Source organism: Podarcis vaucheri, assembly GCF_965113315.1.
Source record: "Podarcis vaucheri genome assembly, chromosome: 3".
Lineage (NCBI taxonomy): Eukaryota > Metazoa > Chordata > Lepidosauria > Squamata > Lacertidae > Podarcis > Podarcis vaucheri.
Genome location: NC_138761.1, coordinates 7,413,575 through 7,439,695, shown reverse-complemented (window position 1 = coordinate 7,439,695; position 26,121 = coordinate 7,413,575). Strand labels below are relative to the sequence as shown.

At 45.8% G+C, this 26,121-nt stretch overlaps 2 protein-coding genes across 3 annotated transcripts in view; one reads left to right on the top strand and one right to left on the bottom strand.

Annotated features, from left to right (window-relative positions):
• LOC309529575 (uncharacterized protein) overlaps positions 1–26,121 on the bottom strand; it is a 64,312-nt gene that overhangs the window by 23,345 nt on the left and 14,846 nt on the right. The gene's annotated exons all lie outside the window — the stretch shown is intronic.
• The window catches only part of LOC309529593 (uncharacterized protein), a 50,950-nt gene continuing 31,466 nt past the window's right edge, over positions 6,638–26,121 (top strand). Inside the window, exons 1-4 of the mRNA XM_082217983.1 lie at positions 6,638–6,906; positions 10,822–10,935; positions 11,902–12,018; positions 13,016–13,132. Of these exons, the coding sequence (XP_082074109.1) occupies positions 10,885–10,935; positions 11,902–12,018; positions 13,016–13,132 (285 nt within the window). The 5' untranslated portion in view covers positions 6,638–6,906; positions 10,822–10,884. The remainder of the gene's footprint in view (positions 6,907–10,821; positions 10,936–11,901; positions 12,019–13,015; positions 13,133–26,121) is intronic.

Genomic DNA, 26,121 nt, shown 5'->3' with positions numbered 1-26,121 from the left:
GGGAACTGCTCCTGTTGTTGAGGAGCAGGGGAAGAAGTTTCATTTTTCTGTCATTTATATCTCACCTTTTCCTCCATGGAGGTCCTGGTGACTTTCTTACCTTCCTTATTCAATCCTCACAAGAACCCTGTGGGGTAGGTAAGGCTGAGAGTGAGTGATTGGCCCAAGGTCACCCAGTAAGCTTCGTGGCTAAGGTGGGAGTGGAAGGCTGGTCTCCCAAGTCCTAGTTGGACCCTCTAAGCACGATATCACCCTGCCTCTCATACTTGAAAACGCCATTCCAATGCTCCAAATGAAACGTCGTCCGTCAAATTCATGGTTTTGCTTTGCACAAGAGGTCATCTCAAATAATGGCAATTTACTCCCCTCTCTTTTGCACAGGGTATCGTCATTTCTGCAGGGAAAGTGGCAGGATTTTGCGAGTTCCCCCAAAGTGCGAGCTGTACCTATGGATATTTGCCATGGACCTCTGTCGTGGTAATAAATTCAACTGTCCAGGTAAGTGATATCCATTGAGTTGGTGGTCCCACTCAGGTGGGAATGTTTGTTCATTCTTGATTCTGATTTTCTGATCGACACTAATGCTTAAATGAAGATGCAGAATCTAGAAGTGCTGCATCGGAACTGAATCTAACTTTGTACTTCTAAATATAGAGTTCATATGCCCTGAGTATATGATCCACTATTCTGATCCAGAAACTGATCCGTGACTATTTCCTTTAGTACAAGCAAAGCCCTGCTTCTGCTTCCTCCTGTGAAGATGTAGAGTGTAGATCAGGAAATCAGGATTGGAAATGAGTGAACATTCACACGTGAGTGGGACCACTTACCACTGCAGCAGCGTGCATCATCATCACTACAGTAGCCATCTTGAATATCTCCAAAGGCACAGATCTCAGTCTTGGGGGTCTGGCAAAATCCTCCTGCCCTTCGACATCCCAAAGGCATCCCTGTGTGAAAGAGAGGGGAGTAAATTGCCATTATTTGAGAGGACTTCTTATGCAAAACAGAAACATTAATTTGATGTCTGTTTTGTTTTGAGCAGTGGAATAGCACTTTCAAGTATGAGAGCCTGAGGTCCTAGACTAGGAAGTAGGAGACCAGCCGTCAAATCCCCCCTCATCGTGAGGCTCACTGGGTGGCCTTTGGCCAGTCAATCACTCTCAGCCTAATCTGCCTCGCAGGGATGTTGTGAGGATTAAATTAGAAAGAACCACAGAAGGCACCTTGAGCTCCATGGAGAAAAAGGTGGGATATAAATGCAATGAATAAATAAATATCCAAAGCCTTCTGTAACAGCAAATCAGTCTTATTATGTCCCATAATAATGATGGAGAGACCGAGGCTGAGAGTGAGAGTGTGGCTTGCTGGAGGCCAGCTGGTGAGCTCATGGTGGAGTCTCCATCTCTTAGCCACTGTGCTTCACCATCATATGTCTCTTCAGAGTTTGCTTAACAAGTTCTCACTTGCAGAAGCGCACACACAAGCGCGTGATAGAGAAGGAAAACTTCACCAGAGCCCTGATCTCTCTGCGCTCTGATTTTCACTGACTTGATAATGTTTACATGTTAGCAATATTGACAAAAGTGGGTGAGAGGCTTGCAATCCATCAGCCTCACTGTTTCTAGATGAGGGTGTATTGTTTTGTAATTCTTTGCATGTGGCCACGGTTGTACTCAGTTATATAGTTTCCATGCTTCTCTATCAATGATCACAGAATCATAGAACTGTGAGGTTGAAGGGAACCCAAAGGGTCACCTAGTCCTACCTAGCAAGGCAGGAACAATCATCATCTCGAACTCAGATCCACCACTCTGCTATGGACAGCCACCTGGCTCCAAGGTAGTGGTGAAGATGAAACTAATCATAGCAAAGGATACCTTATCAGAGCAATATTGCCTAAATAAGAAATCTAAGAAGAGTTGGCTTTAACAGCTGTAAAATGTTAGAATTTTGAAGCTTAAGAACATTTTACAGCTATTTTTTGATTTTGATTCGAGAAGGCTACAGCTACAATTCTCTCATCTAGTCAACTGGATCTTGAAAATGAGAAACTCAGGGTGGGAAGGGACCTGTTCTAGTACTCTAACCACTTTACCACACTGCCTCCTTTTGGCTGAAGTTGCTGCTACAGAGTAAAACCTCCAATTCAGCTCCTGCCTTCATGGAACAACTTTAGAGCTGTGTTCCTCATAGTGCACCCTTCACCCCATCTTTCCTTATCCCCCAGTTTTGCCTGGCCTTGCCATACCACAGAGCACAACAGACACCTTGTCCTGGAAAGCAGGCTGGTCACAGATTTGGATTGTCAAAGATCAGAAGTCCCAATTTAACTGATGCTGGAGGGACCTTTTATACTTACTTACTGCATCTTTTTCTCTTTTGCAAATAATAACAAGTTTTCAGAGGCTTATAGCTCATCTGCCCTGGGAGACACTCAAGCCAGTTGTTTGCCTTCTAAAAACATGGGTTCAGAATTGGCCACAGAAAACAATGGATCTATTAGATTATTTCTCACCTGCAGCCTAGGATTGCAGTAGCTTTTTTAAATAGTTATTAATTTCTCAAAGATTTCTAAAATGCAGCAATATCTATCACCATGTTTGCCTTCCTAGTATCCCTTGATGATGGTTTCACCCCTGGTTCAGGTCCTTTGGGACCGTGAGGTTTCTACCTCCTATTCTGCTGGATTTTATGGTGTATTCTTGCCCTTCAGGTGAGGTCTGGAAAGTGCAGAATGAAATGGAACTCTTTGTTGCCTAATGACATTTGTGTTCTTTCAGCAGCAGCAGACAGCTGGCTCATGCTCACTTACAGAGGGTTGTCTTAAAATTTTGTACAGCTAGATCTGAGCCACCAGTTTTTACTGCCCATGGGAAATGCAATCTGCACAGTTCACATTCATATGAACATCGGCAGTACCAAAACTCCTTGTGGGCAGATGAAAACCTTGAGGCTCTGAGGCTTAAAAGAAGATGAAGAAACTAGAGTTGTAGCATAAGAAAGGAATCACAATTCATACTACTGAAAACAGGTTTAATATGCACTGAGTATATTATCAGTTATACTGATTTATAAAATCATTGCTCACTATTTCCTTTAGCACAAGCAACACCCTGCTTCTGCTTCCTCCTGTGGAGGTATAGATCAGGAAATCAGGATTAAAAATGAGCAAACATTTACATGTGAGTGGGACCAACTCAATGGATATCAGTTACTCCTACAGCAGGTTCCATTATTATCACAGGTGGCCCATGTCATTTCTCCATAGGTGCAGTTTGTAGATTCTGGGAATTGGCAAGTTCCTTCAAGTAGTTCATACAGCAAATCTTGCCCTGTGTAAAAGAGAAGGGAAATAAAATCATTTAAAGGGGGCAAAAGGGTTGCCAACTACTTTCCCCCCCTAATTAAACCCTGTGTATTTAATGGGATGACCAACTTTTACAGACTTCTGCTGCCTCTCAACCTGTTAACTACTGTTTCATTGGCCAACATTAGCAAGGGTCAGATCGGTCCTCCTTCTCTGCAAACACTCCAGCTGATTCCTGAACCTTGTAAGGGGGCTGACACTCAGCTGCACCCAGCCAGTTGGGTGGGTTTTGAATAATACAATTGTGTTTATTATTATTACTGCTCCTTAGATCTTTTCAGAACAGCTGCCACCTACCGGTAAATTTTACAGGTTGCTAATGGAAGGGGAGAAAAATGAGCAGATAATGTACCCACAGACCTGCCGATTGAGTCAGCCTTCCTTCCATTCTACTGAATGTTCCCCTTTGCTTTCAACATCTGCCAATCAGAATTACAGCTGTTCTGAGCTTCAGAAATACCTTGCCATTTGCGCCCTGTCGGAGAATGGTATTTTCTGGATTGTCCCCTGTAGTGTTGCTAATGTGTCTTGCTCAGCTCACACCCAACTGTGCTGGCTATAGTCTTTCACAACTTGGAAACCAAACGCTACAAACCAGGGAAGTAAGAGGTTCAGTTTGTGATCCTTTTTCAGAAGCCAAAGGAGCTTCGTTTTGAGTGTTATGCTTCCGTGTTGACTGCCACACTTTTGTTTTGAGTGCAAGACTTCTGTTTTGATTGTTATGCTTCCGATTTGAGTGCCGCACTTCCGTTTTGAGTGTTACGCTGAGGTCTGACTGTTTTTGCTATTTACTTAGTGTCTTGGTTTTTGTGGCTCTGTTTTGTTTTTGTGACTGTGTGTAACCCAGATCAGCTACTGATTGACTGGTTGTGAGACCGCAGTACATTGTTTATTGTTTTCATTTTATGGATCAACGGTCTCGTTAGATAGTAAAATTCACGTTAAATTGCTGTTTTAGAGGTTGTTTTAGAAGTTTGGAATGGATTAAACCATTTTTCATTACTTTCTATGGGAATGTGTGCCTTGGTTTTGGAACGCTTTGGTTTTGGAATGGACTTCCGGAACGAATTAAGTTTGAGAACCAAAGTACCACTGTACTGCAATTGCGGTTGCATCAGACTGCATTAAAGCAAATCTCCTAAACAACATTCCGCTTCCTTTCCATCCAGGCACTGTGAACGTGGCAGCTGATTCTGTGAGATGACGGGAAATCTGTTAATTGATATGGAATGGGAAAAACCACCCCCGAAGTACAGCACACGTTGTGATTGTTTGAGAAAGGATGTTCTTCAGGTATATCTTAGGAAGTTCTGAAAAAGGTTCACCATCTGGAACATTTACTTCCAGGTTTGCAGCGTTTGGGTTCCAAGTTGTTTGAGTACAAAGGCATTTTGGAACCGAGGTATCACTGTACCTACAAAGAAAGAATCTTTTCCATTGGCTTTTCTTCTGGTCTGCACTTTTGGCTTCATTTTTGCTTAATATGCCTGTTTCTGTGAGGCTTGTAATTTTATGTGCTCCTCCACTAATTTGTGCACCCCCCCAAAAAACACACACACCATACAAATTAGTGGTTTTGATCCATCATTCATAATAAAGAAACACAAACAAGAACAACAGATGTAAAATAAAAATAAAAATACAGAAATGAGAAAGGGGCCCAAGTATCTACAGTGGTACCTGGGTTTACATACGCTTCAGGGTTTACATACGCCCATGGGACTCTCAAGAGTCTCCTCCAGCACCATAATTCAAAAGCATCAATTCTTGGGCGATCAGCCTTCTTTATGGTCCAGCTTTCACTTCCATACATCACTACTGGGAAAACCATAGCTTTTACTATACGGACCTTTGTTGGCAAGGTGATTCTCTACTTTTTAAGATGCTGTCAAGGTTTGTCATTGCTTTTCTCCCAAGAAGCAGGTGTCTTTTAATTTCGTGGCTGCTGTCACCATCTGCAGTGATCATGGAGCCCAAGAAAGTAAAATCTCTCACTGCCTCCATTTCTTCCCCTTCTATTTGCCAGGAGGTGATGGGACCAGTGGCCATGATCTTCGTTTTTTTGATGTTGAGCTTCAGACCATATTTTGCGCTCTCCTCTTTCACCCTCAATAAAAGGTTCTTTAATTCCTCTTCACTTTCTGCCATCAAGGTTGTGTCATCTGCATATCTGAGGTTGTTGATATTTCTTCCGGCAATTTTAATTCCGGCTATGGATTCATCCAGCCCAGCCTTTCGCATGATGAATTCTGCATATAAGTTAAATAAGCAGGGAGACAATATACAGCCTTGGCATACTCCTTTCCCAATTTTGAACCAATCAGTTGTTCCATATCCAGTTCTAACTGTAGCTTCTTGTCCCACATAGAGATTTCTCAGGAGACAGATGAGGTGATCAGGCACTCCCATTTCTTTAAGAACTTGCCATAGTTTGCTGTGGTTGACACAGTCAAAGGCTTTTGCATAGTCAATGAAGCAGAAGTAGATGTATTTCTGCAACTCTCTAGCTTTCTCTATAATCCAGTGCATGTTTGCAATTTGGTCTCTGGTTACTCTACCTCTTCCAAATCCAGCTTGCACTTCTGGGAGTTGTCGGTCCACATACTACTTGAGACTTCCTTGCAGAATTTTAAGCATAACCTTGCTAGCGTGTGGAAAAGCAGAGTACAACTGATCAAAAGAATTTAAACAATGTTTCTACTAACAGGTTTCTCCTCTCATCTTCTGGGTGTTGTTCTTGGTTGTGCTTATAACTTATGAATGATGGGATAAAGTAATTAATTTATGTGGGTATGGGGGGAAGCATATAATGGGGGCAATGTACATAAAACTATATGCATCACAGTAGCAAGCATGTTAAGCAAACTGCAACCAAAAAGGTACAGACCAGGAGAAAAGCACACTGAAAAGATTCTTTCTTGGTAGGTATGGCAACTGCAGTCAAACTGACCAGTCCAACCAAAAGAGGTTGTATCAAACTTCATTACAGCTGAGCTCTTACCCGAAATTCCACTTCCTTTCTATCCAGGCTCTGCGAAGTTGGCAACAGCTTTTGTGAGATGGCAGGAAATCTGTTAACTGATATGGAAAGAAAAGAGCAGGAGAAAGATTGTTCTGCAGGTAAATATTAGGAAGTTCTCCAAGATGAATCAATTGCATAGGATGAGTTAAGAGAGAAGAGTTTGGATGCTGAGAGTTGCACGAATACCTGTTTGTAGCCTGGAGCACAGGACAGATTGTCAATATATGAGAAAGGTGATTGTGTGGGTAAATCGTAGGATGATGTGCAAGATAAATAAATGGCTTAGGATGATTTAAGAGAAAGGGGCCTGGAGGGTTCAGATGCTATGCTGACAGTTACCGGATTTGGCACTGCAACACTATAAGTAGAGAGAACCTCCTTGTTCCATCCTAACTCCACTTCCTTCTGCCTTAGAGTGCCTTCCCTTTGGCAGAGATCTCAGAGAAAACTGCTGCCATGAGGTTCCTCTACCTGAGCTTTACTCTGGTCGTCATCCTCTTCCATGTTGTTGCAGGTAAGAGGGCACAGGGAGGGAGTAGCTGCTGGAAATGCAGAAGGTCTCAGCTTCAATTCCAGGTATTTCCCTGCCGGAGACCCTGAGAAACTGCTGTAGGTGGAACAACAGCATGAATTAGCTGCTCCCTATTCTATCTGGCTGCTTAAAAAGGGTGGTGGAGGAGGAAAGTATTTAACAATATACTTAATATTGAAATTGAAATTGAATACATGGCTTTTGCAGAAGCAGAATGTTCAGGATGCTGAATGAGCCACAAGGCAGCTTCCATGGTGGTCATTTATATTGCTGAGAGTTTAGAAGATTTAGTGTGCAGGGAGACAGTGCTCCTGAAGGTAGGATTCTATCAATTGATGAAGATGATCATCCAAATGTCATAGACCAAATGGAGCAAACAGCACGCAGACCTAGCGGTGGGAGGAAAAAATCCTTAAATAAGAGACACCGGGGAATGATTAATGGACTTCAATGTCTGTACACTAATGCACAAAGCATGGGAAATAAACAAGATGAGTTTGAGCTCTTGGTACAGCATACTCAATATGACATAATAGGCATCACTGAAACCTGGTGGGATAAGTCCCATGATTGGAATGTAATAATGGAGGGATACAATCTATTTCAGAGAAACGGACCAGACAAGAAAGGAGGAGGAGTGGCGTTATATGTCAGGGATGTGTATACCTGTGAAGAGATCCAAGATTTAGAACCTCAAAGCCAAAGTGAGAGCATTTGGGTCAAAATTAAAGGAGAGAAGAATAACAGTGACCTCATTGTGGGATTTTACTATAGATCCCCAAGCCAAACGGAGGACATAGATGATGCCTTCCTGGAACAGATGGCCAAGCATGCAAAAGGAAGGGAGATAGTAGTAATGGGGGACTTCAATTACCCAGATATTTGTTGGATGTCAAACTCTTGAAAGAGCATAAGGTCAAACAGATTCCTCACTTACCTTGCAGACAACTTCATTGTCCAGAAAGTGGGAGAAGCAACAAGAGGAACAGCCATTTTAGATCTGGTCCTAACCAATGTTGATGACTTGGTTAGTGGGGTAGAAGTGGAAGGATCATTAGGTGCGAGTGATCATGCTCTTCTGAAGTTTACTATACAGCGGAAAGGAGCAGCCAAGCATACTAGGACTCAATTTCTTGACTTTAAGAAAGCCAACTATATAAAGCTTAGGGAAGTGCTGGGTGAGATCCCATGGACAGTAATACTAAAAGGAAAGGAAAGGCTTGCTAGAGAGGTTAAAAGCAACAAAAAAGGCTTTTATGGGTATGTTCATAGCAAAAGGAAGAACAAAGAAACAGTGGGGTCCCTCAGAGGAGAAGATGGTGAGATGCAAACAGGGGACACAGAAAGGGCTGAACTCCTCAATGCCTTCTTTGCCTCAGTCTTCTCCGATAAAGAAAACAATGCCCGACCTGAAGAATTTGGAGCAAATGATTCAGCAGAGGAAACACAGCCCAGAATAACTAAGGAGATAGTACAAGAATACTTGTCTAGTTTAGATGTATTCAAGTCTCCAGGGCCAGATGAACTGCATCCAAGAGTATTAAAAGAACTGGCAGATGTGATCTCAGAACCAATGGCAGTCATCTTTGAGAATTCCTGGAGAACAGGCGAAGTCCCGGCCGACTGGAGGAGGGCAAATATTGTCCCTATTTTCAAGAAAGGGAAAAAAGAGGACCCAAATATCAATGGTTCCTCTTCATCCTGGAGAAGAGTGACTAGTGGGGTGCCACAGGGTTCTGTCTTGGGCCCGGTCTTATTCAACATCTTTATCAACGACTTGGATGATGGACTCAAGGGCATCCTGATCAAATTTGCAGATGACACAAAACTGGGAGGGGTGGCTAACACCCCAGAGGACAGGATCACACTTCAAAACCACCTTGACAGATTAGAGAACTGGGCAAAAACAAACAAGATGAATTTAAACAGGGAGAAATGTAACTATTGCACTTGGGCAAAAAAAATGAGAGGCACAAATACAAGATGGGTGACACCTGGCTTGAGAGCAGTACATGTGAAAAGGATCTAGGAGTCTTGGTTGACCAGAAACTTGACATGAGCCAACAGTGTGACGCGGCAGCTAAAAAAGCCAATGCAATTCTGGGCTGCATCAATAGGAGTATAGCATCTAGATCAAGGGAAATAATAGTGCCACTGTATTCTGCCACTGTATTCTGCTCTGAGGGGGCGCGGGTGGCGCTGTGGGCTAAAGCCTCAGCGCCTAGGGCTTGCCGATCGAAAGGTCGGCAGTTCGAATCCCCGCGGCGGGGTGCGCTCCCGCTGCTCGGTCCCAGCGCCTGCCAACCTAGCAGTTCGAAAGCACCCCCGGGGGCAAGTAGATAAATAGGTACCGCTTACCAGCGGGAAGGTAAACGGCGTTCCGTGTGCGGCTCTGGCTCGCCAGAGCAGCGTTGTCACGCTGGCCACGTGACCCGGAAGTGTTTCCGGACAGCGCTGGCCCCCGGCCAATAAATGTGAGATGGGCGCACAAACCCCAGAGTCTGTCAAGACTGGCCTGTAAGGGCAGGGATACCTTTACCTTTACCTTATTCTGCTCTGGTCAGACCTCACCTGGAGTACTGTGTCCAGTTCTGGGCACCACAGTTCAAGAAGGACACTGACAAACTGGAACGTGTCCAGAGGAGGGCAACCAAAATGGTCAAAGGCCTGGAAACGATGCCTTATGAGGAACGGCTAACGGAGCTGGGCATGTTTAGCCTGGAGAAGAGGAGGTTAAGGGGTGATATGATATCCATGTTCAAATATATAAAAGGATGTCACATAGAGAAGGGAGAAAGGTTGATTTCTGCAGCTCCAGAGAAGCGGACACGGAGCAATGGATGCAAACTACAAGAAAGAAGATTCCACCTAAACATTAGGAAGAACTTCCTGACAGTAAGAGCTGTTTGACAGTGGAATTGGGTGCCAAGGAGTGTGGTGGAGTCTCCTACTTTGGAGGTCTTTAAGCAGAGGCTTGACAACCATATGTCAGGAGTGCTCTGATGGTGTTTCCTGCTTGGCAGGGGGTTGGACTCGATGGCCCTTGTGGTCTCTTCCAACTCTATGATTCTATGATCCCCAAGCCCTCTCTAATTCCAGAGGTCCTGGATCTATGAAGAGTAAATATCTGATGAAGGATTCCATTGTAGACCTAACCCAGCAAGTTTCTTTGTTAAAGAATGCCCACAGTTGCCACCTCAGGACCCCATCATTATACCCTATGAAGAGATGGTGCCCCTAGCCAAATGGGTGGGCCTTACCCCCTCCTCACCTGGCTTGTAGCTGAGAATGGCTATAGCCAGCACAGTTGGGTGTGAGCTGAGCAAAACACAATGGCAACACTACTGGGAAGATTACAGAAAAAAACATTCTCAGAGAGGGCGCAAGTGGCAAGGTATTTCTGAAGCTCAGAACAGCAGTAATTCTGATTGGCAGATGTTGAAAGCAAAGGGGGAACCTTCAGTGGAATGGAATCAAGGATGACATAGTTGCCAGTTATGTGGGTCTGTGGGTGCATTATCTGCTAATTTTTCTCTCCTTGCATTAACAACCTGCAAGATATAGGCTTTTCAGCTGTGCAGAAAAAATCCCAGGAGCAGTAATAATCATCATCATCATAATGTTATGATTTATGTGCCACCCAACTGGCTGGGTGCAGCTGAGTGTCAGCCCCCTTACAGGGTTCAGGAATCAGCTGGAGTGTTTGCAGAGAAGGAGGACCGATCTGACCCTTGCTAATGTTGGCCAATGAAACAGTAGTTAACAGGTTGAGAGGCAGCAGAAGTCTGTAAAAGTTGGTCATCCCATTAAATACACAGGGTTCTAGTTTGGAAAAAAAGTAGTTGGCAACCCCTTTGCCCCCTTGAAATGAATTTATTTCCCTTCTCTTTTACACAGGGCAATTTATATGTGAACTAGCAGGAGGAACTTGCCATTATTCAGCAACTACAAACTGTGAAAATGGAGAAATTAAGGGGATCTCCTGTGGCAGCAACGGAATCTGCTGCAATGGTAAGTGATGTCCACTGAGTTGTTTTGTTTTTGCAAAAAAGATAAATATGTAGTAAATAAATATATATAAAAGGGTAAAGGTAAAGGACCCCTGGCAGTTAAGTCCAGTCACAAACAACTCTGGGGTTGGGTGCTCAGCTAGCTTTACTGACCGAGGGAGCCCTCGTCTGTCTGCAGACCATTTTTCCAGGTCATGTGGCCAGCATGACTAAGCCACCTCTGGCAAAACCAGAGCAGCGCACGGAAACGCTGTTTACCTTTCTGCTGCAGTAGTAGTACCTATTTATCAACTTGCACTTTGACATGCTTTTGAACTGCTAGGTTGGCAGAAGCTGGGACTGAGCAATGGGAACTCACCCCATCATGGGGATTCGAACGACGACCTTCCAATCGGCAAGCCCAAGAGGCTCAGCGGTTTACCCCACAGCACCACCTACAACCCCATTTATAAAGAAGATCCCCCCCCCAAATCAACCATTCTATGTTAAATTGATGATGTCAGTTAAATCAGGTCTTTCCATGCCTGACATTCCAAATCTGTAAAACTCCACCATAAGGTCACCAGCTGGCCTCGGGTAAACCAGGCTTTCACTCTCAGCCTCAATCTCCCCATCGGTATTATGGGACATAATAATACTGACTTGCTGGTACAGAAGGCTTTGAAGATTTATTTACTCCTTGCATTTATATCCCACCTTTTTCTCCATGGAGCTCAAGGTGCCTTCTGTGGTTCTTCCTAATTTAATCCTCACAACAACCCTGAGAGGCCCAAGGAGACACTGTGAGCCTCATGATGAGGCTGGATTTGAAGGCTGGTCTCCCATTTCCTAGTCCAGGACCTCAGGCTCTCATACTTGGAAGTGCTATTCCAATGCTCAAAACAAAATATCAGTCAAATTAACATTTCTGTTTTGCACAAGAAGTCCTTTCAAATAATGACAATTTAATTCCCTCTCTTTTGCACAGCTGAAATTCCATTTTGTACACACTCGGGAGGATTTTGCCAGGCCCCAATCACTAAGAACTGTACCTTTGGAGAGATTACAAACATCCCCTGTGGTGCTAATGAACGCTGCTGTAGATGTAAGTGATACCCATGACTTGGTGGTCCCACTCGTGCAAATGTTTACTAATTTTTAATCCTGTTTTTCCTACACTCTACATCTTCACTGGACAATGCAGGGCTTTGCTGGTGCTAAAGGAAATAATCACTGATCAGTTTCTGGATCAGAGTAGCTGATAATACGCTCAGGGTATATTAATTTTATTTTTAGAAGTAAAAAGTTGGATTCAGTTTTGATGCAGCCCTTCTAGGTTCTGCATCTTCTTTTAAGCATTCGAGCCTCAAGGTTTTCATCTGTGCACAGGGAATTTCGATGCCACAGATGTTCATATGGGGGCAAACTGTGCAAGCTGCTCTTTCCATGGGAAGTACAAAGTGGCGGCTCCGATCTAACTCTCCAAAATGTTAAGGCAGCGCTGAGTAAGTGAGGATGAGCCAGCAGTCTGCTGCTGCTGAAGGAACACAAATATGATTTGGCAACAAAGATTCCCACTTCATTCTGCACTCACCAGAACTCACCTGAAGTACAAAAATAATGTTGACCGGAGCATCAGTGAAATCAGGACTTCCCATGCCTGACAATCCAAGTATGCGAGACTCTACCATGAGATCACCAGCTGGCCTATGGATAACCACACTTTCACTCTCAGCCTCAATTTCCCCATCAGCATTATGGAACATAATAATACTGATATTTTTTCATTGCATTTATATCCCAGGTTCTTCTCAATGGAGCTCAAAGTGGCTTCTATGGTTCTTCTTAATTTAATCCTCACAACAACCCTGCAAGGGAGATTAGGCTGAGATTGAGTGATTGGCCCAAGGCCACTCTGTGAGCCTCATGATGAGGCTGGATTTGAAGGCTGGTCTCCCATTTCCCAGTGCAGGACCTCAGGCTCTCATACTTGGCAGTGCTCTTCCAATGCTCAAAACAAAATGCCCGTCAAATTAACGTTTCTGTATTGCACAAGGAGTTCTCTCAAATGATGAAAATCTACTTCCCTCTCTTTTGCACAGATGGACCCCCATTGTGTAGATTCTCGGGAGGTTTTTGCCAGGCCCCAAGGACTGCGAACTGTACCTTTGGAGAGATTACAAACGCCTCCTGTGGTTCTAATGAACGCTGCTGCAGGAGTAAGTGATACCCATGAGTTGGTCCCACTCACGTGTGAATGTTTGCTCATTTTTAATCCTGATTTCCTGATCTACACTCTGCATCTTCACTGGAGGAAGCAGAAGCAGGGCTTTGTTTGTGCTAAAGGAAATAGTGGACAATCACTTTATAAATCAGGACATATTAACCCTATTTTTAGATTTCTAAATTTGGATTCAGTTTTGATGCAGCACTTCTAGGTTCTGCATCTTCTTTTAAGCATTAGAGCCTCAAGGTTTTCCTCTGTGCACAGGGAATTTTGATGCCACAGATGTTCATATGGGTACAAACTGTGCAGGCTGCACTTCCCATGGGCAGTAAAAACTGGCAGCTCTGATCTAATTTTCCAAAATGTTAAGACAACCCTCAGTAAATGAGGATGAGCCAGCCGTCTGCTGCTGCTGCAAGAACGCATATGTGATTTGGCAACAAAGAGTCCCACTTCATTCTGCACTCACCAGACCTCTCCTGAAGTACCAAAATACATCACAATTTCCAGCAGTAGAACCAGAGCTGGAAACCTGATGGTCCCTAAGGACCTGAACCAGGGGAGGAATTCTTGAATGCCAGCAATGGTGATAGTTACAGGTAGGTAGCTGTGTTGGTCTGCCGTAGTCGAAAGAAAATGAAAAAATTCCTTCCAGTAGCACCTTAGAGACCAAGTAAGTTTGTTATCGGTATTAGCTTTCGTGTGCATGCACAATTTCCAGCAGTAGAACCAGAGCTGGAAACCTGATGGTCCCTAAGGACCTGAACCAGGGGAGGAATTCTTGAATGCCAGCAATGGTGATAGTTACAGGTAGGTAGCTGTGTTGGTCTGCCGTAGTCGAAAGAAAATGAAAAAATTCCTTCCAGTAGCACCTTAGAGACCAAGTAAGTTTGTTATCGGTATTAGCTTTCGTGGGCATGCACACTTCTTCAGATACACACAATGGTCATAGTTCATTCTGCCTCTTAGAAATACTGGAGAAATGAATTGAAAAGCAACTGCAATCTGAAGCTGGAGATGAGAAATAATTTAATAGATCTATTCTAGCCTGTGATGGAGTCCTCAAAGTCAGCAGCTGCCAGCGGCCCATCCTGATATCCAGCATGGGTCAGGGGATGTCTGCACTGATCTTGCAGATTCCTCTGAGAGCTCTTCTGGGGCTGGGCCTGCATGTCCTCTTCCTTTCTGCTACAGATTCCTTAAATGTTCCATTGAGTCCTTCCAACACGACAATTCTATGATCCTCCCTCATCTCCTGAAGGTGAGCAGTCTGACTCCAGGCTCCTGAAAGTGCCATCAATTACAGATTTCCTTCTTTCTTTTATTCAGGAGGACGATAATCAATGTAAGAGGAAATGGGGGGTTCTGACAGGAGGAACTCACCAAACGATGCCCATCTGGTCTAACTCTTCCTGCTTACTGTGGCTTCAATGCACAATGCTGTGCCCTTGAGTGACATCAGTGAGCAGCCCACATCCAAAAGTGTGAACGCCTGATTGCTACGCTGATTCTTCTGGATCTTTGCTTGTGGAAGTGGGCCTGATCAATCCATTTGTGAAGCAAGCAATGAAACAAAGATCAGTCTGTTCAGATGATCATCTAATTAAACACATATTAACCTGCAAATTTAAAATGTATTTTTTTCATTTTTTAAAAAAAGCATTTATGACTAAATATGACCCTCCTCCAGTGGAAGCGCATCATATCTGCCCAAGATCCCTCTTGACTGAAGTTCTCATCCCCGAGTCCCAGGAGGAGATAACAGCAGCTAATGATTTTCATGCACCCAGGCAGAGCTTGGGTTTCGCTGCCCAGCTGGTTATGTGAACATGGGTGGAATAGGCTGAACTCAACCCAGACTGGAGCCATGACCTAAATGGAGCTGATTTTTCAGGATCCACTGCCTTGTGCGTGCCCATAGGTCACTGAGAGTGGTATTTAATGCTGCTGAATGCACACCTGGTTTATTGATTTCTATGGGTGTACTCTTAGTAGGACTCGGAATTTTCTGAAGGGTGTTTTCTGGGATTTTGAGAATGAAAGAAGGAACTCAGGGAGGTGCCAGGGAGGAGGTGGGACTGAAGAGGCGGGAAGGGCTATTGCTGCCTAGTGATCAAGATCCCAGATTTAGTCATTGATCTGGATATTTCTTTTCAACTTTAATTTATATACATTAATTCATAACATAGCCAACTATAATTGCAGATGCCAATTAAAATAAAATACAAGCAGAAAAGTATATCTGAAGTTAAACACATAGGAACACATATCCATGCGACTTTCAATTTGTTTGTTTAGACATTTCTCTCCCAACTTTCCCCAAGGAACTCAAGGCAATATACATCTTTTTCTCCCATGAGCCCATGTCTCCCAGGTCTTAGACTAATACCACGCTGGTGCCGTTGCCCTTAGTTCCTTGGTCACCACTACCTAAAAGGCCCTCTGCCTGCTTCCCTGTAACCTTGCCTCTCCCAGTGAAGGAACCGCTAGAAGGTTATTGGAAAAACGCCTGCCCAGGAGCGGTGCCAGCATCCCAGGCACCGGGGGCCTTTCTCCGGAGGTCACTCTCTGTCTGGAATCCCCCTCAGTCCAGAAAGACCATTGATAAGCGAACCCTCCCTCCTGAGAGGAGCATGCTAGCAATCTTCTGGCAATCCATCACAGAAGAGGACAGTCCGTAGTCTAACTGCTACTTTATTAAGACTGTACAAAAGCATGCCTGCTCGCCTGAGCAGTACAGGATGCGAGTTTACGACACTACTCTGCTTCTACCCAGAAGCGGAAGACAACTCACAGTACCTCCATCCAGGTTACACTGAGAGCGCTGAGAACTGGCTCAGACTTCCTGTCTCATGCTCAGATACATCACATGATGTAAACAATCTGGCTGCTTGCTCGCAGCTGGTGGGAACTAAAATCCCAACACTTGGAGCTGGACCTCCGTGTCCCGGCTGAATGATAAAGGTAGATATGCTCCTTCAGGTATTCTTCCACAATGGGATCTTTGACTGGTTAGGAAGATTCCAGGGAGGAGAAAGAAATCCGCAGTGGAAAGGAGAAACAATGTTAGGAAACCAGGTTGGGGCAGGAGGCTCAGAAATGGACTGAGGAAAGAGTATCTTTTGGGGGGCGGGGAGGTAGTGTCGGTGGCTACCATGAGTGCGCTAAGCTCATCCTCATGCTCCTTATAATTTCCTCCCCCTCCCCCTTTGGCTTCAACCCATGCAGAATAAACAAGGGCTTGTGGAAATTGCAGTTCATGGATGATGGGAATTGTAGTCCAACAATAATCAGAGGGTCACAGGTCAACTATGCCTGATGTCAAGACTAGATTGCTTATCCATCAACAGTTCTGATTCAACTGGGACATCCTGGAATTACAGAAGCTATGGCCGTTTCTGATTGGATGTCCCATTTTTTGTGCTGAGCTCCCTTGACAGTCATTTGGCTCTTGTGAGAACTCAGCACCCAAAGACAAATGTCTATGGTGAAAAAAAAGGTGGCTGCGCTTTAGTCCATGGAAGCAGAGGAGGAGGGGGAGCTGCTGGTGATGAAGGTCAGGCTGCCCCCACTGGACCCATTCGCCACGCTTCCTCTGCCCAATGCTGCCCCCACTGGAGGGGGTGGAGACCCACTGAAGAGGGGAAGCCCCAGCTCATTTGCCCGGGAGTATGGCACTGAAAGGCGCAAGTCTCAAGTTTAACTGGCAGAATGTTGGAGGGTCTGAGATTTTGTTATCTAACAATCCATCCATGTTTCCTCTGCTAATGTTTGGTTGTCTGCCCGAAATTCCAATAAAATGGGCGACCTTCCGGTGTGTCATAGCTTAGAAACACTGAACAGAACTGAAACCTGGATTCCAGAAACAACTGAACCAACCATTTGCCAAATTTTCTTCCGGATCTTCTGTTATGGTTGCCGGTGCACAGAGACATCGGAGGACAGCCAGTGCGAGCCCTGCTCAAGATATGCTATAAATTGGGCAAAGTCGGTATCACTTCATATAAGTAACAGTGACTTTATTTATTCAGCTAAGAGCTATCAGTTCCATATTTGCAAAGAGTCAATTAGATATTTAGGTATAATCATACCAATGGATATTACTGAATTCGTAGCATGTAATTTAACCAAAGTGATCAATGAGTCTTCTTTATATATTAATAGATGGGAGTCACTTAACCTGCCCTTATGCGGAAGGGTTAATACTCTCAAACGAACATTATTCCCAGAATAATCTATAGTGGGAGTAGAATTCCAGGTCATATATGTAGTAAATATTTCCAGAAAAGGAATTCCTTAATTAGGAAATGTCTATGGGGTTCTGCAACTCCAAGAATATCCTTACTAAAAATGTAATTATCAATTAAAAAATGAGGATTTGGCATTCAAGAAGGATATTGACCAGAGGGGCAGAGGAGGGCTGTCAGATGATTAAGGCTCTGGAGACCAAGAGTTGCTCCTGGCGACTCATTAGATGACCTTGTTGAGGACTGGAATAACTGGCTCTTGGCAGCCATCGATGAGATCGCGCCTAAGCGCCCTCTGCGACCCTGTCGAAACAGGCCCCTTGGTTTACTGAGGAGCTCCAGAAAATGAAGCGGGATCTAAGACGGCTAGAGGGAGCATGGCGACGGACTCATGACGGAGCCTCAAGAACATCTTATAGGACGCTTATGAAAGCCTATGAGACGGCTATGAAAGCTGCTAAGAAATCTTACTTTGCAGCTTCCATTGTATCCGCTAGCTCTCACCCGGCACAACTATTTAGAATAATTAGGTCAATGACGTCCTTATAAGGACAAGCAAATTTAAGCACAAATTCGACCCACGGCTGTGAGGCATTTGCGAGCGTTTTTGTGGAGAAAGTACTGTTGCGCCGCCGTGACCTCGCTGCCAATTTAGATACAGTGACTGAACTGGAGGCCCCTCGACTGATTTCAGGTCCAGTGTTGGACCATTTCGATCGCATACTTCCTGCTGATGTGGATAGATTCATCCAAGTTGGTAGGCCCACCGCCTGCCTCCTTGATCCGTGCCCGTCTTGGCTGATTAGGGCTTGTCTAGATGTCGCACAGTCCCCCCTGCTTGAAATTATCAATTTGTCCCTTGCCACGAGGACATTCCCAGGGGAACAGAAGGAAGCAGTGGTGTGTCCGCTCTTAAAGAAAACTTCACTAGATCCTTTAGACCTATCCAATCACCGCCCAGTTTCAAATCTTCCATACCTGGGTAGGGTAATTGAGAGAGCAGTTGCTGAACTGCTTGATAGGTTTCTGGAGGAAACATCGGCTTTAGATCCATTTCAGTCCGGTTTCCGTCCTGGTTTTGGGACCGAGACAGCTCTGGTTGCCCTAACAGATGATCTCCGTAGACAACTGGATCAAGGCGGGTCAGGACTGCTGATCCTTTTAGATTTGTCAGCAGCCTTTGACATCGTTGATCATGATCTTCTGGACCACCGCCTCGCCGACGTGGGGATACAGGGCATAGCCCGTAAGTGGCTGTGCTCTCTTAACTCTGGTTGGGGACAGAGGGTGGCACTAGGGAGGGAAATGTAGTCGTGCCACTCCTTGGTGTGTAGAGTGCCGCAGGGCGCAATCCTCTCCCTGATGCTTTTTAACATCTTTAGGCGCCCCCTTGCCCAGATTGTCCGGAGCTTTGGGCTGGGCTGTCACCAATATGCTGATGACACTCAGCTCTATCTGCTGATGGATGGCCACACCGACTCGGCCCCGAACACACTTAGTAGATGCTTGGAAGCTGTGGCTGGATGGTTTCGTGGGAGCCGATTAAAACTAAATGCTTCGAAGACAGAGGTCCTATGGCTGGATTGAGATGGCATGGGGATGAGGGACCAACTCCCTTCTCTTGCGGAGGCCCAATTAGTGCCATTGCCTTCTGTTAAGAGCTTGGGTGTAATCCGTGATGCCTCCCTTTCCATGGAGGCGCAGGTTACAGCAACAGCCAAGGCGACATTTTTCCACCTTCGCCACATCAAGCAGTTGGTCCCTTACCTTTCCCGCCCCGACCTGGCCACAGTGATCCATGCAACGGTCACCTCCAGGCTTAACTACTGTAATTCGCTCTACGTGGGGCTGCCCTTGAAGCTGTCCCATACACTCCAGCGGGTGCAGAATGCTGCAGCGAGGCTCCTCACGGGGTCTCTGCCATGAGAGCATATTCACCCAGTGCTTTTCCAGCAGCACTGGCTCCCGGTGGAGTACAGGGTCAGATTTAAGGTGCTGGTTTTGACCTTTAAAGCCCTTCACAGCCTAGGACCCTCATACCTACAGGACCGCCTCTCCTGGTATGCCCCACAAAGAGCCTCAAGGTCCATAAACACCCTAGTGGTCCCGGGCCCTAAGGAAGTTAGATTAGCTTCAACCAGAGCCAGGGCCTTTTCAACTCTGGTTCCGGCCCGATGGAACGCTCTGTCTCATGAGACCAGGGCCCTTCAGGATCTGATTTCTTTCCACAGGGCCTGTAAGACAGATTTGTTCCGCTTGGCCTTTGGCTTGGAGCCAGTTTGATTCCATCCCCCTCTTTCTTTTTTCTTTTCCTTTCTCCTCCTGTGATGAGGCTACATTTTAATATTTTAATGTTTCAATATTTTAATGTTGTATTTTAATTTTGTTTTTAAGTTGTATTCATTCAACTTGCTTTTATTATTGCTTGTTAGCTGCCCTGAGCCCGGCCTTGGCTGGGGAGGGCGGGGTAAAAATAAAAATTATTATTATTATTTGGAAGACGGCTGAAGGAGTTGGGTATGTTGAGTTTGCAAATGAGGAGATGATAGGAGATATGATAGCCATCTTCAAATAACACAAGGGCTGTCACATGGAAGAGGGAGCAAGCTTGTTTTCTCCAGCCTTGGAGTGTAGGACTCTAACCAATCGGTTCAAGTTACAAGAAAAGGGATTCTGACTAGATATATGGGGGGAAATTAATGAAAGTAAGATCTTAACCCGAGGTACTATTTCTGGGTTAGCGGAGTCTGTAACCTGAAGCGTATGTGACCCCAGGTACCACTGTAGATACTTGGGCCCCTTTCTCATTTCTGCATTTTTATTTTTATTTTACATCTGTTGTTCTTGTTTCTGTTTATTTATTATGAATGATGGATTAAAACCACTAATTTGTATGGTGTGTTTTTTTTTGGGGGGGCGGGTCACAAAATAGGGGAGGAGCACATAAAAATACAAGCCTCACAGAAACAAGCATATTAAGCAAAAATGAATCCAAAACTGCAGACCAGAAGAAAAGCAAAAGGAAAAGATTCTTTCTTTGTAGGTACAGTGGTACCTTGGTTCCAAAATGCCTTTGTACTCAAACAACTTGGAACCCAAATGCTGCAAACCTGGAAGTAAGTGTTCCGGATGGTGAACCTTTTTCAGAAGCCAAAGGTGCTCCGTTTTGAGTGTTATACTTCTGTTTTGACTGCCACACTTCCGTTTTGAGTGCAACACTTCTGTTTTGATGGTTATGCTTCCGATTTGAGTGCCGCACTTCCGTTTGGAGTGTTACGCTGAGGTCTGGCTGTTTTTGCTATTTATTTTGTGCCTTTGTTTTTGCGGCTCTTTTTGTTTTGTTTTTGTGACCCAGTTCAGCTACTGATTGACTGATTGTGTGACTGCAGTACATTGTTTATTGCTTTCATTTTATGGATCAGTGGTCTCGTTAGATAGTAAAATTCAAGTTAAATTGCCGTTTTAGAGGTTGTTTTCAGAAGTTTGGAATGGATTAAACCATTTTGCATTACTTTCTCTGGGAATGTGTGCCTTCATTTTCGAACGCTTTGGCTTTGGAATGGACTTCCGGAACAAATTAAGTTTGGGAACCAAAGTACCACTGTACTGCAATTGCGGTTGCATCAGACTGCATTAAAGCAAATCTCCTAAACAACATTCCGCTTCCTTTCCATCCAGGTGCCGTGAACATGGCAGCTGATTCTGTGAGATGACGGGAAATCTGTTAATTGATATGGAATTGGAAAAACTGCACCCAAAGTACAGCACACGTTGTGATTGTTTGAGAAAGGATGTTCTTTAGGTAAATCCCAGGAAGTTCTCCAAGATGAATAAATTGCCTAGGATGAGTTAAGGAAAAGGGGGCGTGGACGGTTCAAATGCTGACAATTGCAGGAAATACCTGCTTGCAGCTTTTCCTACTCAGATGTACAAATGTGTGTTTCAGCATCTTTTTGGCACGGCAACACTATAAGTGGAGAGAACCTCCTTGTTCCATTGAAACTTGACTTCCTTCGGCCTTGGAGCGTCTTCCCTTGGGCAGAGATCTGAGAGACAAATCCAGCCATGAGGTTCCTTTACCTGAGCTTTGCTCTGGTCTTCATCCTCTTCCATGTTGTTGCAGGTAAGAGGGCAGCACAATCTTGTGGGGGGGGGAGGGAATCATCTGCTGCAAATGCAGAAGTTCTCAGGTTGAGTCCCAGGTATTTTCCCGATCGGCAACCCTGAAGAACTGTTGTGTGTCAGTGTAGACCATTCTCTCTTTTGTGTAGTATAATTCTTTATAATTCCCCCCCAGACATATTCACAATGATAATCCTATCAAATAGTCACATTGTTTCATAAATTGACTTTTCGCCCCCACTTCCGCAATGTTTTTACTTAGACCTTTTCTACTGCATTATATATTCATCTGTTACAAAAAGTTTCTGTACTGCAGTTATTTTAGCATTTTTCCTCCGCTGCTCTTATCCTGCCCACAATTTCATCTGACTACAGGTTGTTTTAAGTCCACAAAAGGCCTCCATTCTTCGAGAAACATTCATCATTGTGATCTCTTAATTTCTGTGCATATGATTTTCTAGCTACTGTACATAAATAGTTTAGTCCTCGCCTTTGGAACCTTTGTCCCTCTTATGCCTGTAAGAAAAGTTTCAGGCTTTTGGGGGATAGCCTATTTCAACATTTTCTTCATTTCATTATATATTGTTTCCCAAAAATCTTATATACATGTCAGGGGATGATTAGCTGCTTGTGCTTAAAATTGTGCCCCTTCAGAGTTTGTGCGGCCCCACAAACCTCTGTGTGTGACAGAGCTCCTCAGACATGTCTGCTCTAGTCACTAGTAGAGTCTGACAGTGGCTGCCTGCGGAAGCGCTTCCAGCAAAGAAGTTCCTTAACGGAAACGCGTCTCCTGGACTCACGACGTGGCAGCTTCCGGCGAAGCATGGGTCTCCCTGCAGTTGCTTCTGACACCTCCCCGCTATTTTCGCTGGAAGTGTCTCTCACCCCTTTCTCTCCCCTGCTGTTTCCTGCCTGGGCTGCTGCGTCTCTCTCAGCATTACTGAGATCCTCCTCCAGAGACCCCTCGCTCCCCCTCCTTGTCCCTGCTTTAGCTGCTGACTCTCTCCCAGTCTCTGGGAGCCCTACCACCTCCCTTTCCTCTGATGTCAGTTCCCTGACATCCACCTCCCCTCCAGGGCCCCCTTCTCCCCCGCCCCTACTCTCTCCTCTGGGCGGTGAGGAGCTGAAACCCCGAAAAGAATCCTCTTCATCTTCAGACGTCTCGAACATTTCCCTCCATCGGTCTTCGTTCCGACTCGCTGAATCCTCCTCCACCTCGGAATCAGAGAACCCCTCCAACTCTTCTTCTTCGTCGGTGGTGGCGAAGTATTCCCTCCGGAACCTCGCCACTGGCTGGGGTTTTCGAGGGAATCTCTGATGAAAAGTTTCAATCAAAACCTCGTCATCTACATCCTCTGCCCTGACCCAGGTGTTTTCCGACTCCGGCTCCCCTTCCCACATTACCAAATACTCTACTTGCTCTCCCTTCCACCTGGAATCGAGAATCTCCGCTACATGGTAGCTGTGTTCTTTTTCCTCCATAGCTGGTCCCCTATTGACCCTCCCCTCTCTGTCCCCTATATACGGTGACAGCAACGACCTGTGGAACACTGGGTGCAACTTCATGTGGTTCGGTAACCGGAGTCTGAAAGCCACTGGGTTGACCTGTTGCGTGACTTCAAATGGGCCCAGTCTTTTGGGTCTTAACTTCTTACAACCTCCTTTAAATGGTAACCCTTGGGTGGACAGCCACACCTGGTCCCCCACCCTAATGCTTTCCCCTTCCCTTCTGGTTTTGTCTGCCTGCCTCTTATATTCCTCCTTCGCCCTGTTTAAATTAAGTTGGAGCTGGCGATGGATCGCTTCCATTTCTTCAACGAACTGTTCTGCGGCTGGAACGCTCCAGTTCTCCCCTTCCCCCCCTGGGAAGGCTCGGGGATGACACCCGTGATTAGCCAAAAAAGGGCTCATCCCCGTGGACACGTTCTCTGCATTGTTGTAGGCAAATTCTGCCAACGCCAGCTTCTCCACCCAATCATTCTCTCTGTCATTCACATAACACCTCAAATATTGCTGGAGGACACCATTAGCTCTTTCCGCCTGCCCGTTGGTTTCTGGATGACGGGCAGTAGAGAAATTCACCTCTACATGCAATAAGCTCATGAGCTTCCTCCAGAACCTGGAAGTAAATTGTTTCCCTCGGTCAGAAACCACCCTCAAGGGGGCGCCATGCAGCCTAAACACATTTTCCACAAACAATTTAGCGGTTTCTTCCGCTGTGACCGCATGTGAGCAGGCTATAAAGTGGGCCATCTTGGTTAACAGGTCTACCACAACCATGATGGCTGTTTTCCCTTTGGACCTGGGCAGATCAGTCATGAAATCTATTGCCACTGCCTCCCATGGCCTTTCCGGCGTGGGTAGTGGTTCTAATAAACCTGCCGGTGCCCGCCTCTCCCCCTTGGCTCGTTGGCATCGGTCACACCCTCTCACATATTCCCGCACATCTTCCCTGACCTTGGGCCACCAGAATTCCCTGGTAACCAGCCACATGGTTTTGTGTTGCCCAAAATGCCCTGCTGTGGGGCTATCGTGCAGTTGCTTGAGTACCTTTTCCCTCAATTCCCCTTCAGGTATGTATAACGCTCCCTTGTAGTACAACGCCCCATTTCTCTCCTCAAAACCCCCGGGTTTGTCTCCCTCCCTCCTGAGACCCCTGAGTTTGTCCTGGGCGTATTCATCCTGCACCGTTCCCTCTACCAGTTCCCTTTGCCCCACCAATGCCGCCCCACACACCCAGCGGTCCTCGGGAATGACATGGGTCTCTTCGGGTGCACCCTCTCCCTCCAAATATTCAGGTTTGCGTGAGAGAGCGTCCGCCCTAACGTTCTCCGGGCCTGGTACGTAACAAATCTCAAAGTTAAATTTGGAGAACTCCTGGGCCCATCTCAACTGCCGTTGGTTGAGCACTCGCGCAGTTCTCCAATACTCTAGATTCTTATGGTCCGTGCACACTTGCACCTTCTGTTGTGCACCAATTAGCAGGTGCCTCCATCTCCGGAAGGCCTCATGAATCGCAAGAAGTTCCCGGTCGTACACCGTGTAGTTCCTCTCAGATTTGTTCAGCTTTTGCGAAAAGAAGGCACACGGTCGCCACTCTGACCCCTCCTTCCCCGGCTGCAGAAGAAGCACCGCCCCTATGGCTCTGTCAGAAGCGTCTGTTTCGACCCTCAGCTTTTTTTGTAAATCCACATGTAGAAGTTGTTCATCAGAGGCGAAGGCCCTTTTCAGTTCCTCAAACGCTCGCTCCGCCTCCCCCGTCCAAACAAACTTCTTTTTACTGCTGAGACAGTCCGTGATGGGCGCCGTCAGGTGGGCGAAGTTTCGGATGAACTTACGATAAAAGTTTCCAAACCCTAGGAACCTCTGCACATCCTTCTTGGTCTTGGGTGTTTTCCATTCCAGCACCGCTTGAACCTTGCCGGGGTCCATGGCCAACCCCTTGTCTGACAAGCGGTACCCCAGGAATTCCACCTCCTTGGTATGAAACTGACACTTCTCCAGTTTCACCCACAGTCTGTTGGCTTGCAGCCTGCTCAACACTTCTCTGACGTCTCTCACATGTTGCTCCTCATTCTCCGAATACACCAACACGTCATCTAAGAAGGCCACGCAATTCTTGTAGAGCAAAGGCCCCAGTACGTGGTTCATGAAGGCTTGAAAACACGCGGAGCCTGTTTGTAATCCAAAAGGCATAACGAGGTATTCAAATGCCCCCAAAGGGGTGAACATGGTGGTCTTCCATTCATCCCCTTTCCTTATACGTATCAGGTTGTACGCCCCCCTTAGGTCCAGCTTTGTAAAAATCTTTCCTTTTCGCACCCTGGTCAAAATATCATCAATCCTGGGCATAGGAAAAGCCGCCGGCTCTGTCACTGCATTTAGGCGCCGAAAGTCACATACCAGCCTCGGCTTGTCCGTGTTTTTTTTATCCACAAAAAACACTGGGCTACCCCCCACTGCCTTGGACTCTCTGATGAAGCCTCTCTTCAGGTTCTTGTCAATGAACGCTCGCAACTCCTGCATTTCCCTGTCTGACATGGCATACAACTTGCCTACAGGAAGCTGTGCTCCAGGGAGTAAATTGATCTGGCAATCAAAGGGCCTATGCGGGGGTAGTTGGTCAGCTTCCTTCTCGCTGAACACGTCGCTGAGATCAGCATACTGTGGTGGCACCTTCCCCTTCCCCATTACTTCAGTCCCTGCTAGGGTGGCTTGGGCCCCTGCTGACCCCTTTTCCCCCCTGCAGTGTTCTAAGCAATGTGCTGAACCGAAGGAAACCACTCTTTGATGCCAGCCCACCAGCGGATCATGTAAGGCTAGCCAGCTCATTCCCAAAATAATGGGAGCGCCTCCCAAGGTGGCCACATTAAACGCTATCAGTTCTGTGTGCCTTGCCACCCTCATTATCATTGGGATGGTCTGCAAGCTAACTCCTCCTCCCAACAGTTCCCTGCCATCGATCGTGGTCACCTGCAGGGGGTTGCTTAAAGGGATAGTCTGTATCTGATGTTCAGCAGCAAACTCCTTGCTCATAAAATTGCAGGAGCTGCCTGAGTCCAACAGCGCCTTTATTTTTAGGGGGTGTCCATTTTGCAGCTCTAGCGACACT